Raw genomic sequence first — 14,080 nt, 5'->3', positions numbered from 1 at the left:
TTATTCGAGCATATCTATTGTCCCATTCTTTTTTTAATCGAAAAAAAGAAAATAATTTATTATATCTATTATTTATTGTCCTATTATTTTGTGTTATTCTATGAAATTTTAATTTAAATAATTTTTTTAAGCTGAGATATGCTCCCATCATGATACTAACCTTCACTTCAATTCAATTTCTCCTTACCCTTATCTTCACTTTTCCACTCATTGATTATATATTTATGACTTAAATTTTGAAGAAAACAAATAGAGAAAAACATAGGAACCATGAAATAACTAGCCTCACAAATTGTCTTTATTCTACTCTCAACCCTAAATAACTTGAGAAATGTTCAAAGAAAGAAAGCATGAATTTTAAGTTGTAGATATCCATCCCATCAAAATTAATAATGAGATATATTTTGTATGTTATGACTTGTGGATGAGGTTATAGGTCTGTCATAGTTTACTCTCCTAGACAAAACTGAGTGACCCACGTGCTCCAACATTGTGTTGACCGAATACTAGATTTATGTTTTTTGGTGTATTTGTATGCATTAAGATATATGCTTTAAAATGATTTAACTTTTGTTGTACCTTATTTCATTTATTCGTTACCACCCTTAATGATCCCATGTTTGCACTACTTATATTCATAAAATAAAGTTGATTCATTTGATGAAAACTTTTACTCTTAATATGAATAAGTATAACTCTATTATATAACTGCCCCTACACAAATATAGCGTGTATATCTACGTTAATATGAATAGGAAATGAGTATGCACGTAAATAATTTACATCTTAAAATCTGCAAGATTTGTTTGTTTCCTTTTTTTGGAAAGAATTAATTAAATTTGTAGGATTAAATAACTATATTTGTTTTGATTGTTCTGTAAAATTAGTGCTACGTGAACTTTCCATGAACATGATTATTTACAGATATTAAAGAATAATTATTTAACAAACTATTTTAAAGGTGTGAGATTATAAGTAAAAGCTAATATTATATAGTTAGGGAATTAAAGTTATTTGGTTAATATTAATTGTATAACTAGTTTGCTGAAATTTTGAATAACTTAGATTAGATTGGGGAATAAAAGTTGTCATGGAAAAATAAATCTTAGGCCACAAATCTAACACGAACATTAATTATAGGAATAATTTGAAAAAAAAAAACTAAAACCAAATGTTTTATTTGAAGAGAAAATATAAAACCAAAATAAAAAATAACTTTGAAGGCAAATTTTCATTGTTTCATATATGTAATAGACTTTACCTTAATACAAACGTGAAAGCTAACAAGCTATCATAATCATTGTGATCGATTCTTTTATACTTATATCTTATGTGATAAGTGGTAGCTTCTTCAAAAATCTCATCTTAAAACTTCACCTCCTTGATCGGTGCAACAACTAGCCATCTCAGAATTTTCGTTGTTTCATATATGTAATGACTCTCACGTGTTCTTTCTTTTCTGGGTTCTTTCTTCTTCAATTCAAACATGAGTTTTATATGTTTCGTTTCTTCTTTTTTCTCTCTCTATATAACTCAACGTACCTATGTTTGTTTCTTCTTGTTTCAGCATAATAATATGTTTAGTACTACTACTTTCAAGGTGCTTCCACTGTATACCTTTCAAGCTAACTTTATATTTTACTTTCAAAGAAGTAAGGCTTTGATTTGTAGGAGAGAACAAGTAACTCGTTAGATCCATTGAAGGGTACCTCAACAACTAGGGTTTCACATGATATAACATGCCACCCAAAGATGTCTAAGAACCTTGTGTTTTCTTAGTTCTTTTTTGGTAGGGCTAATAGGGTAGTTCTTGTTCAATGTTCATTGTTACCGACAGAAAGATTAGGAAGGTTCACTGTTTGGTAGGGATGATTGTATGGGAAAGTATCATAGTTGAGCTGTCTTTGAGAAAACTGTTGATACTTTTGGTTTTTGGTCGGTGAGGGTAACTCCTAAGATAAAGGTTTTGAGAATTTATAAAGGAAACAAGAACAAGTACCTTAATTTGTGTCTGTACAAGGTGAGAACATAGAATACTTGAATAACAAAACCGTATATAAATTCCTTAGTTTTCATCTTCTCCTTGACTCAATTATTATGTTATTAATTTTAAGGTATTTTGCTTGTTCCTTAGTTTTCTTTCTCTCTCTACTGTATAGAGCAATTTGTTTATGCATACTATTTTTTTACCTAAGTTTTAAGTTGAAAATATATTCCTGAAATTGTACTTGGGGTGTGTTATCGATCATTAGTTATTATTTTGTTATTGTTCTTTAAGTAAAGGTATAATAAGATGATGTATATTTCTGATCATGCAGGTGAGGAACTAAATATAGTTCATACTTTAGATTGATAAGAAGCTTTTGGTTTTGGTGTGGAAAACTAGCTGTGTTGGAATGAGCAGCTCAAGGCTTGAATCTCATTTAGCACAACAAATTCGGCGCGATAAGTTGAGAATCCAGGACAGTTCCCATCATAATCTACAAGAATTCCTTAACAATAACCCAGGACAATCGTCGTTACACCCCGGGTTCAACTTAGATCAAGTTAGGAATGTTAGAAATGCCAGCATACTTGTTGATGAACCTGTAACTGGTTATTCTTCATCAGAAATGGTTAATTTTTCAAATCCTTTGTCTGCTCCAAGGAACAACAATTCATTGCAGTGTCAAGAACTAGGAGCATCTGAACCTGCTATTAAAGTAATGATGCATCAGTTTCCAAGTTCATCTATCAGTTTGGGAAATTGGAGAAACAGTGCCACTCATCAAGGTGTTGATTGGAATGTTTTAAATTATGCAAGCAGTTCTATGTCCAGTGAAAGAAATCAAAACTCTTTTTTGGCTTCTGAGATCAATAATAACGTGTCTTCTAATTACCAGCACTTTGGAAAGCCTTGTTTCAATGAACTCACAGAAACACAATCTTCTTCTCTTAGTAGAGAAATTCATAAGAAATTAGGTGTAAATGTAATGCATCATAATCCTTCTTCATCATATCAGAATGCTTTGCAGGATATTGTGAAATCTTCAGCTTCTATTAGCGCCTGCAATGGTTCAGACATGGCTTCATTGATGCAGCAAACTGGTCAAAACATTTGGGTCAGTAATGCAAATGAACTTGCACAACTTCAACCAAGTTATTTAAATCAACAAAATCAGCAATCACATTTCACATGTGGTAATTTGTGGACTAATAAACCTATCCCAAGTGATTCTACTCCTCAGAGTTTGTCCTTGTCACTTTCATCAAATTCACAATCCAAGCCTTTTGTTTCTCATTTTGAAGAGGCTTCTGCTTCTGCTTCTGCATTTGCATCAGATCATGGCATTTCTAAGGATCCTCCTAAACATGTGAAACCAACCATCATTTCTAGAGATTGTGGTAAATCTCCACTTCAAGACTATGTAAGGATATCACCTAATTCAAACAGTACAAGTTATCAAAATGTGGGTCCTCTTGGCCCTTTCACTGGTTATGCTACTATTCTCAAGAGTTCAAGATTCTTAAACTATGCTCAACAACTGTTACAAGAGTTCTGCTGTGTTTCTGATCCAAGATTTGCAAATGCATTTGATGTTCCAAATAGGGTCTCTGAAGAAGTTAGTGCCTCTACTTCTACTGATGCTGTCATTGAAACTAGAGGGGTTGCTCCAAAAGGTGGTAACTTAGGTTCTTCATCTTCTATGTTCTATAGGGCAAATGAAAATATCACTGAAAGGGTAACTGAGAGTAGCTTTGGTTTTTCTCCACAACCTGATTATCAACAGAAGAAAGCAAAGTTACTATACATGCAAGAGGAGGTTGGTTTTCAATTCAATGCTCCTATATAACATTTATAATTATTTACATTTTTTATGTTTTGTTAATATTAATGTCTGTTATAAGTTACTGTTGTGAAATAAAGGACAAATGCTTTTTCTTAATGCATATGGCATAACAGTATCTTCATGTGGAAAGTTAGGTTTCAAAGATAAAACTAGCTTTGATGTTTTACTGTGATGAGAATATGAGGAAACAAAGTTGCATTATTTTAAACTGGTAAATGTAAATTGCTTTCAATGTGCTTCAAATTAGTTTTTCACAATTTTCTCATGGGTTTGGAGTAGCGAAATATTGAGTATAATATATATCTACTGTCATTATAAAGATTTATTCATTTACTTTTTTTGAAGAGTCAACCATAGTTAAACATGAATGATGAATAATGCATTGATAAGTTTTTTCCTCCAATAATAAAGGTCTCATTACTTGGATAGAGATCATTTGTCCCAAACAGTGCCCCCTTCCTATCTCAAAGTCAATCAGAGTGCTTCATTTTATTACTTTTTGCTTTTAAAATTTTTCTTTTATCCACGTGTCAATATAAAACTGGCTTGGGAGAGAGAAAATGAGACACTGTTGGGGAGAGGGAATGGGACACTGTTTGGGAGAGGGAATGGGACACTGTTTGGGAGAGGGAATGGGACACTGGTGGGGACAGGGAATGGGACACTGGTGGGGACAGGGAATGAGACAACACCATTAGGAACACAGAATGAGACATACAAAGTTCTTTTATGGAAATTATTTTATTTATTTTTTACAATTGTTGGCTAGTCTTGCTAACCAATTTTAATTTTAGGAATTATTTTTTGCAACGCTGCTGGGTGCGTGAGTAGAGAATTTAAGGATACATTTGGATTCATGTATGTTCTCATGCATATTGAAGCCCACATGTATGTTTCTGCACCTACTTAGATCTTCCCGAAAACAGTTTTTTTAAACGAAGAATCAGACGAAAAAAATACTACAATTCTCAGTACAAACTTTGCTTCTTCCAAGTTTGTATGTCACACTGTTTTGCTTCCGCTGCATGCTAATTTATGAAGTATGGTTCTAGTCAATTTCCTTTCAACCGTCTACATTTCATTTTGCGAAGTCCAATAATTCATTTGTTCCGAATACTCTAAGAAGGAGTTCGGTAGGAGTGCCCCTTCTGGTACCATAAACTTGTTCAATAAGTGGGGTTCATAGCGTTTAGCCTGTCATCGTATGCTCGGAATACTTCACTAAAAAAATCGTGAATGTTAGGATATAGACAAATATGATGCTATTATTTATCTGAATCATTAATTTTCAAGGAATGCTACACTTCCTTAGTAATTCTGCACTTTGGTTTTAATGAATTGTTCTTGTGAAGGCAAAACTAATATTTAATTAGTTTCAATTAATTTGGTTCTTGGTATATGCTAATGGCACTCGTAAATTATATAATAGGTTGGCTGGAGATACAAGCAGTACCATCATCAAATGCAAATGGTTGTTTCATCCTTTGAGTCAGTAGCGGGTCTTAGTTCGGCTACACCTTATGTTTCCTTGGCTCTCAAGTCAATATCAAGACACTTCAGGTGCCTTAAAAATTTGATCTCGGATCAGCTTAAGCTTATAAGTGAAGTCTTGGGAGAGGACTTGTCCATTCCAACCACCGGTACTAGTTATAAAGTCGACAATAATATCACAAATCCAAGGTCCGGGGACCAAAGATTTCAAAAGAACAAAGGTATCAGGAATAACAAGGCCCTTCTTGAACCCCAACAACATGTGTGGAGGCCCCAGAGAGGCTTGCCAGAACCTGCTGTGGCAATCCTTAAAGCTTGGTTATTCGAGCATTTTCTTCATCCGTAAGTCGTCTTTGTCTATTACTCTTTAGTGTATAGCAAAAAAGGAAGATTGAACTTTGGTTTTATATTTATTTTTCTGTTCTATTGCTTTTCAGTTACCCCACGGATAATGATAAGCACATGTTGGCGACTCAAACAGGTCTGTCACGAAACCAGGTTAGTGGTCTGTTCCTTTTAAATTCATTATCATGTCTTGATGTCTTTTCGATTTGGTTGATGAATTGGTAATTAACAACGCCCATTTTAAGTAGGTACATATATACCAACTTTGGTCAAATCTTTCAGTATATATTATTGACTTTCGAAAATTGAGCACTGTAGTGTGGTCCTCAGCATCACCAAAGTTAACAAAACCCGTAGTTTATAGGCTTTAAAGCACTTGTAATGAAATTAGTAATCAGTAAATGCTTGAAAACTGAGAATAGGTATATTAGCAAGTACCATGGCAACTTCTCTCATTATTTGTGATCATGTTATATTTACTGCTGCTTCTAAAGGCGCAATAATATAGGTATCAAATTGGTTCATAAATGCTCGCGTCCGAGTTTGGAAGCCGATGGTTGAGGAAATACACATGCTTGAAACAAAAGGCATAACAAGTGACAACCAAAACACTAATGAAAATGAAAGAACTGAAGGTGGTACCAGAAACCCTAGAATGGATAAACCTTTGAGCAAGTTCGGCATGTACTCAATCCATGAAAGCCAATTCCAGTGCATGGAAATGGGTTCAACCATAGCCGACGAAAGCGGCTTAAATCATGAAATTCAACAATGGAGTCAAGAGAAGCGGTCGAAGTTGGAATTCCGGCTTAGTAACAACTCAAGCATGCATGGGTCAATGACGGGTTTTTTGCCTTACCGACATCGAGGTGGAGTTGAGGTTGAAGGACTTGGATCTGTGTCACTAACATTGGGTCTTAGACATGGTGTTGAAGGTGTACAAAACCAACAACAATTACAAGAGGAACAACTTATACATCATTTTGGAGGGCATATATATGATCCTTGACATTGTTGAGGGATAAAATCTACACTCTCTTGTGTCATTTTATGTGTAGTTGTAGATTGGTATAAAAAGAAAACTTATGTTATTACATATTTAAATCAAATATAAATTATATTTCTTTGACGTGTAGTTACATGAAGCTACAAAATGCTTCATAAATGTGGCATGAGTGCATGTAATAAGGAAAATGTGTTCATAACAATTTGCATGTTTTACTTTCCAACTTCACTAGCAACCTGTCAAATATTGCCTTAAGATTTTGGTTCAAAACGTGGTATGATACTTATTGCTTTCCATTCATTTTATGTTTGATAATAATGAAATTTCTTGATGATCGGAGACTTCCTAGTTACGGTCTCGGGTTGAACAATATATGATACTCCAGTATTGAGAAGGGATGCACCAAAACTTTCCTATAATAGAATATTGTTATTTATATCATCAAAATTTGTAAACAGGTATAACTTCGTCTTTTCTTTTTGCAATCAGATGACATTTTAGTTTTTATTGGCAAATTGACACAATATTCATACTCATTCAACTAAAGATATCCTACCAATTATTAAACCTAGTTATATCTAAAGTATCCTCGAATATATCCCACATTTTAATTATGATAATAACCTTTATAGTATGTAAAAATAAAAAAATATTATCCTTTATATAACTATCATATGGAACGTCTCCATATTTTTTTTCATGATAATTATACTAAGCATACACAATTCATGTTATTTCTCACCATAACATGTAATTTCCAATCATCAAGAGAATAATTTAATGTATATTTTATTTACTACCCAATATCACACCCTAACATGTAATTTCCAATCATTTTTACTTATTGTTATCACTTTAATTTGGGACACCATTTTCTACATTTTTTTACTTTCTTTATTGGCTGAGGAATATATTCAGGCTTACTTTGGGCGAGACTCCTCTAAAGCCCATGAATTTATACTTAATTTTGGTATAAAATTAATCTACTTTAATCAAAATTGGGAGAAACACATGCATTATTTTTTTTGAGAAAAAAAAATATATCTGAATGGTGTAAGAGTTTTTTAATTGTGACTGTATCATCCACCATTTATTTTTTATTATTAATGACTTTTAAATAAAAATAATAAAAATAAATGGTGAATAATGTACTGACTATGTATAAAACTTTACATTGTCAGTAAATAGATATTACACTCTTATTTTTCTTGTCGAATAATGAAATATTATAGTATTAATTATCAAAAGAAGAAAAAACTTATGCAATAATATTTTATGAGTTTTATACATTATACGTTATCCACCATTAATCTTTAATGATCATTTATTCTTAAAAGTCAATAATCTACTATATATAAATTTTTACAGATATTAACAAAATTTAAGTGATCCCTTGATATTATTATGTTATTAATTTTCCTTAATATAAAGTATGATGGTATTAAATAGGGTGCTATTAATTATGATTTAACGAGTATAAAACTATTATTTAGTTACTTAAAAAATTATGATTATATTGATTGTAATAAAAGTAGAATATGAAAGAGCAATTTTAACCTGCAATGAAACATTAAAGAAACATATAAAATATAAAGCTGGCATAGTTAGAATGTCTTCAATTTTAGTAATCGTTTGCTATAATTCTGTGATTTGAGTGATTCCTTTCTATCCTCATCAACAAACCAATTTTGTATTGGTTCAAGTTCTATATGTTTGATTTCCCTTAAGTAATGTTTCGGTTCGAGTTTTATGGATAAAAAGAAAATGTTCACCAAAAGAGTTAGCATCACATATCTATAAATGTTCTTGGTTTCGACAAAATTGTCTCCGTCGTAAGGATAAATGTGTCAAACCAAAAAAACCAACCAAAGCTGTTGCCTAATAATCAGTGAACAACTCTCCCCTTTCACCCTTCACTTTCATTTCAACATAAGAGATAACAAAAAAATCACACCTTTTCTCTCTCTTTCTCAATGCTCAAATCCATTGAAATCGAAACTTTTTTTCATTGTTTCAAAATCTGAGTGTGGTTTCGTGTACCCTTTTGGATCAAAATGGGAAGCAAATGGGAAAAATTGAAGCTTGTTATAGGAATGAACATGTGTGTTCATAGTCCTAAGACTATGGATCATTCAACTTCCTCATCGTCCTTAAACTCCGCCACCACATTTTCCGGTGATGCTTCCGGCCACCATTCATCTAGTCTCCGCCTCTCCAAATCTGGATCCAAATCCAAATCCTCTAAGGTTTGTTTGTTATCACTACCTTAATAGAAAGATACATTTTTTTCTTTCTTTTTTGCATTGCCCATTCATTGTTGCATATTAACAATAGAAAATTACAATGTAATTATATACATTTCTTTGCATTGCTCATTCAAACTTGCATTTTGATAATAAAAAAACTACATTTTTTTCACTACCCATTTTAGTTTTTTTAACATGTAAATCTTTATGTCGGTGATAATTCTAGGATTCGAGTATTTGATATCACAATTTTGTCTAGGTTTACTGGTTTGATGCATATTTACAACAGAAAGTTGCAATTTTTTTTGCACATCACCCATTTTTAGTTTGAACATTTGACAATAGAAATTTCCATTTTTTTTTCATTTTGATTCTGCTTCCCCAGTGAATCTCTTCATGGTAGAATATGCTGATGCCAATTCATTTCATTGCATCTATTTGTTTTTGTTTTTATACTTTTCTAGGATTGTTAAGAAGAGGATTGCATTACATTGATAAATGCAAAAAAGACATAAACACCATCTTCTAATCCCTGAGATATTTTTTGTATGGATCCCCTTTAAATTTGGGTTGTGATAAGTCATCATATTGTGGCATATAAGACTATTGTGGAAAGTGTTTATTATTGGTGGTGTTGCTTTCATCTTCATTATAATGTGTTTAATGCATAGCCCTTTATGATCCATTTACTTGGCTTATTAGGAAAAAAAGGGCTCATTGCTTTTGAGTCTCTACTACTCTTTTAGTCCATTACTATGCACTGTTCAACTCAATATGTTATGCTACTAACTCCACGAAGTGTCGACCCGAGTTGAGCTCCTCTCATATACCGGAATATGAGGAGATTTATTTTTTAATTTTAATTTTTTTTATTTAATGCCGTTCGATATGTATTTTTTTTACACATGTCGCAATCTCCATCCTAAAGACCCTTTTAACAGTTGATTGTGATTTGTTGAAATCCAATCTCAGCGCCAAACAAAGAAAAAGTAGTTGAGTTATATTATAGTACAAGATAAGACATAGTAATATTAAAAGAAATAGTACTACTATTCCTAGACCAATGAATGAATTGTTTTTTATCTCTCCTTCTTTTGATGACATTTTTTGTATTATTAAATTAACTAATTAATTTCTTGAAAGATTCATTATTTCAGTTGCATTTTGCTTTTACTTTATGAAAGCCATTTACTGATTGTTATTGTATTTTCCTTGATGTCCTCAATGTGTTTGACTTTGACCATATAACATTGACCTTTTTCCAAAACTTTATTACTGTAGATTTGGTAATTAGGACACATACATTAGTAGATTTGCCTTGGAATCCTCGAGTTTCGGTAATTAGGAATCTGTGTTAAAGATGATAGAATTTTATTTCATTTTTTATGCACTTGTCTCAGTAATGGACCTCATTAGGACAAAAGTGGGGCAGTGTTGGACAAAATAATGTACTAAACTTCTAATAGTGACCTTTGCAAATTTTGTATTTATCTGTAATTACTTTATTCATAAACATGCTTAGATTCCCGGATTCAGAAAATTGTGTTTTTATTTTTTAAGCTTGATTAATGTTGAAGATCACATACAACTATATGTTATTGATGATGTAAGAAAATTCACAAATCAAAATTATTAAGGACATGATTTTGATATAGTTTAAAGGTTTTAAAACTGTTATCTAAGTATACATTTGTCCTTTGAAATATCTATACTTGCACCTCAAACATTTTTGTTGCTTCTACATAAGCTTGGATTTGAACCCGTGATCAAATGCTACCACCGGTGGAGCTATCTTGTAATGTGTTTTTCTGTTACTCTATTTTTGTTTGAGGGTATGAAGATTTGTAGTGTCTTGTTTAGTCAAAGGAACCTTGTTTATGAAAGTAAAATTGCAGTATTTTGTTCAATATACTATGCTTCTGCTTTTGCATCTAAATCTGCTACGGATATCACTATTCTTGAATGCCATCTTGTTGTAACATTTTAATGCGCTGTATCTGCAGGGAACATGTGCAATATGCTTGACCACAATGAAACCAGGACAAGGGCATGCCATTTTTACCGCAGAATGTTCTCACACTTTCCATTTCCACTGCATCTCATCGAACGTAAAACATGGCAACCAGATTTGCCCTGTCTGCAGAGCAAAATGGAAAGAGGTTCCTTTTCAAAAACCTTCTTCTAATGTCTCCAGCGACATGTCGCGAATCAACCGAGTATCTTCTCGAAGAGATGATGCCTTTGCCACAAGGCTGAGGAGGGTTCCTTCCCGACCAGCTAATAATGTAGGAGGGAGGCAGGTTTCATCGCTTCCTAATGTTCCTGAACCAGCTATCTTTGATGATGATGAATCCTTGGATCAACAAACTGCAACTCCTCACGATGAAAATGAGGTTGAGACTAATCACAATGTGATAAATACAATGGAGATCCGAACATATCCGGAAGTTTCAGCTGTTTCAAAGTCAGTCTCGCATGATAACTTTGCTTTGTTAATCCATCTCAAAGCTCCTAAGAGAAATATTACTGAATCATCATCACCTTCTGGTCAAAACTCTCGTGCTCCGATCGACCTTGTCACAGTCCTTGATGTAAGCGGTAGCATGGCAGGTACAAAGATTGCATTACTAAAACGAGCTATGAGTTTTGTCATACAGAATCTGTGTTCGTCAGACCGGCTATCTGTCATTGCATTCTCCTCCACGGCTCGCCGCATCTTCCCTCTTCAACTAATGACCGATACTGGAAGACAGCTGGCATTGCAGGCAGTGAATTCTTTGAGTCCAAATGGTGGAACAAATATTGCTGAAGGGTTGAGAAAAGGTGCAAAAGTGTTCGTTGACAGAAGGTTCAAGAATCCAGTTGGAAGCATCATATTACTATCTGATGGACAGGACACATACGCAGTCAATAGCAGGCCAGATAGTGTTACCGATTACAGATCACTTGTTCCTAATTCCATTCACAGGAATAATGGTGTTGGATTGCATATACCAGTGCATGCATTTGGCTTCGGTGTGGACCATAATGCCACTGCAATGCACTCAATAGCAGAGATTTCTGCTGGTACATTCTCTTTTATTGAAGCCGAGAATGCCATTCAGGATGCGTTTGCACAGTGTATTGGAGGACTATTGAGTGTGGTGGTGCAGGAATTGCAGGTAGAAGTTGTGTGTGTTCATCCAAAGCTACAACTTTGTTCAGTGAAAGCCGGAAGTTACCAAACCAACTTGACAGCGAATGCAAGAACAGCTTCTATCACAGTAGGAGATCTATATGCTGAAGAAGAAAAGGACTTTTTGGTGACCGTCAATGTTCCGGTTGATAAGTCTAGTAGTGAGATATCATTATTGGTTGTTAGAAGTTTTTATCGAGATCCTATGACAAAAGAAATGATCGGCTTCGGAAAAACTAGTGAGGTAAAGATTCAAAGGCCTAGTGTAGCTAGAAGACAAGTTGTGTCAATAGAAGTAGACCGACAAAGAAACAGACTTAGAGCTGCTGAGGCAATGGCTGAGGCTAGAGTTAAAGCTGAACGCGGCGATCTATCTGGTGCAGTTTCTCTCCTTGAGAATTGTCGTAAGGCATTGTCTGAAACTGTTTCTGCAAAAGCCGGTGACCAGTTATGTGTTGCTCTTTCTGCCGAGTTGAAGGAGATGCAAGAAAGGATGGCAAACCAACGTGTATACGAGCAATCCGGAAGGGCTTATGTTTTGTCAGGACTGAGTTCACATTCATGGCAAAGAGCAACCGCACGTGGTGATTCCACCGAAAGCACTAGTCTTGTGCAAGCATATCAAACACCTTCAATGGTAGACATGGTTACACGTTCCCAAACCTTGATTTTGGGTCCTCCACAACCTGGAAATCTATTAAGGCCTGCTAAATCATTTCCTGCCAAGCATAAAGGAAAATGATAAATGCAAACTTGTGTGTTTGGAAAATTGTGCTCTCATGCCGCCGCATTTGAGGTTGTGGATCGCAACTTAAAACGATGGCGAAAAGGAGCAGGTGGGATATTCATGGTTTGATTCTGAATAGTAGTAGTGATTATGTACATAATTTTTGCTTTTCAGAGTTGAAGTTTTCATAATTATATTCTTAAATGAATTAGTATATGGGTATAATACTATACTCCTGAATCCTGATTCTTTTCATAAGGGGTGCTCCCTTTTGCTTTATAATTTAAATTATATTTGTTTGAGTTTCTTCTAAGGTGTATCTTTGGCTTGTTAGTTTTTTTGAAAATAATAGTGTTCAGCTTCAGGTGACTGTCCCTCCCAACAAGTGTTGCTCTCAAGAATCGAATATTCGACCTTGAGGATCCAGTGGGGCCTTACACCACTAGACTAACGCTTAAATGTTTGGTGGATTAAAAAGGAATGAATGAAATGTGAAGCAGAGACAAATTTCCATATAAAAAAGGTGATAAAGATGTGAAAGTTGATTGTTGAGACTTGAGTGTAGCTCCCTCTATTCAATAACATCATCAACATTCACTTTACAACTCATGTCTAGCTGTCTTTTTTTCTTTTTCAATCACATCTTTCTTTCGTGTCATGATTTTAGTGTCTAGAGGAGATAACTTATCTCTTTATATTGTGAAATGTTTTATTCCCTTCTTTGAGTACGATTACAAATGTCTCATAATCATGAACCAGAGTATAGCTTCTAAGATAATGAAATGGTAAATGCATGCTTTAACTTAATAACTTCAAGAGGAAGTAAGTTAAGAGAGCCTAACAAAGATAGAATCAAGTTAATAATAGTGAAGTCTGGCATGAAACTTTCATAATTAAGCAAACTGTCAAAATTCTACTCCAATCATTAATCACCCTCAATTAAAACAATTAGAAACACTCCTATTGTATCATTTTAGCTATACGCACCAATAAGACGTTGATCAAGTAGTGTAAAATTTCACCGAATTCTCAAGGTCGATGATTCAATTCCTGTGAGCTGCACTTGTTGGGAGGGACAGTCACGAACCCCGAAATAAATTAATTCTTCACCAGAAAAATGAAGAAGATATCATTGATAGTATCAAAAAAATTTAACTACATACATGGGATGGGGATCACTTGTCCTCAACGGTGTCTCATTCCATGTCTCAAGTCAATTATATATTAACATGTAGATAAAATAAAAAATTTAAAAGCAAA

General features: G+C 33.8%; 2 protein-coding genes across 3 annotated transcripts; both read left to right on the top strand.

The window, feature by feature from the left end:
- On the top strand, window positions 1,539-6,790 carry LOC109342755 (BEL1-like homeodomain protein 4). 2 transcript variants are annotated; one of them, XM_019580738.1, is made up of 6 exons: window positions 1,539-1,928; window positions 1,964-2,114; window positions 2,319-3,803; window positions 5,260-5,663; window positions 5,759-5,819; window positions 6,175-6,790. In XM_019580738.1, exons 3-6 carry the CDS (start codon window positions 2,397-2,399, stop codon window positions 6,673-6,675), a joined length of 2,373 nt encoding a protein of 790 aa, XP_019436283.1. In that variant the 5' UTR covers window positions 1,539-1,928; window positions 1,964-2,114; window positions 2,319-2,396; the 3' UTR covers window positions 6,676-6,790. The 2 variants fall into 2 exon arrangements, with proteins under 2 accessions (XP_019436283.1, XP_019436285.1); XM_019580740.1 differs by having other exon boundaries at window positions 1,539-2,114.
- LOC109342754 lies at window positions 8,547-13,047 on the top strand. The gene is made up of 2 exons (XM_019580737.1): window positions 8,547-8,918; window positions 10,922-13,047. Exons 1-2 carry the CDS (start codon window positions 8,727-8,729, stop codon window positions 12,833-12,835), a joined length of 2,106 nt encoding a protein of 701 aa, XP_019436282.1. The 5' UTR covers window positions 8,547-8,726; the 3' UTR covers window positions 12,836-13,047.

Source organism: Lupinus angustifolius, chromosome LG03 (genome assembly GCF_001865875.1).
Source record: "Lupinus angustifolius cultivar Tanjil chromosome LG03, LupAngTanjil_v1.0, whole genome shotgun sequence".
Lineage (NCBI taxonomy): Eukaryota > Viridiplantae > Streptophyta > Magnoliopsida > Fabales > Fabaceae > Lupinus > Lupinus angustifolius.
This window is presented reverse-complemented; position numbering and strand designations above follow the sequence as displayed.

What these genes read in the sequence shown, in the direction of transcription:
- LOC109342755 (XM_019580738.1), top strand. Translation starts at nt 2,397, where the DNA reads ATGAGCAGCTCAAGGCTTGAATCTCATTTAGCACAACAAATTCGGCGC. An exon ending in TTCGAGCATTTTCTTCATCC is followed by an intron (nt 5,664 to 5,758) that starts GTAAGTCGTCTT and finishes ATTGCTTTTCAG; the next exon opens with TTACCCCACGGATAATGATA. An exon ending in CAGGTCTGTCACGAAACCAG is followed by an intron (nt 5,820 to 6,174) that starts GTTAGTGGTCTG and finishes GCAATAATATAG; the next exon opens with GTATCAAATTGGTTCATAAA.
- LOC109342754 (XM_019580737.1), top strand. Translation starts at nt 8,727, where the DNA reads ATGGGAAGCAAATGGGAAAAATTGAAGCTTGTTATAGGAATGAACATG. An exon ending in CCAAATCCAAATCCTCTAAG is followed by an intron (nt 8,919 to 10,921) that starts GTTTGTTTGTTA and finishes CTGTATCTGCAG; the next exon opens with GGAACATGTGCAATATGCTT.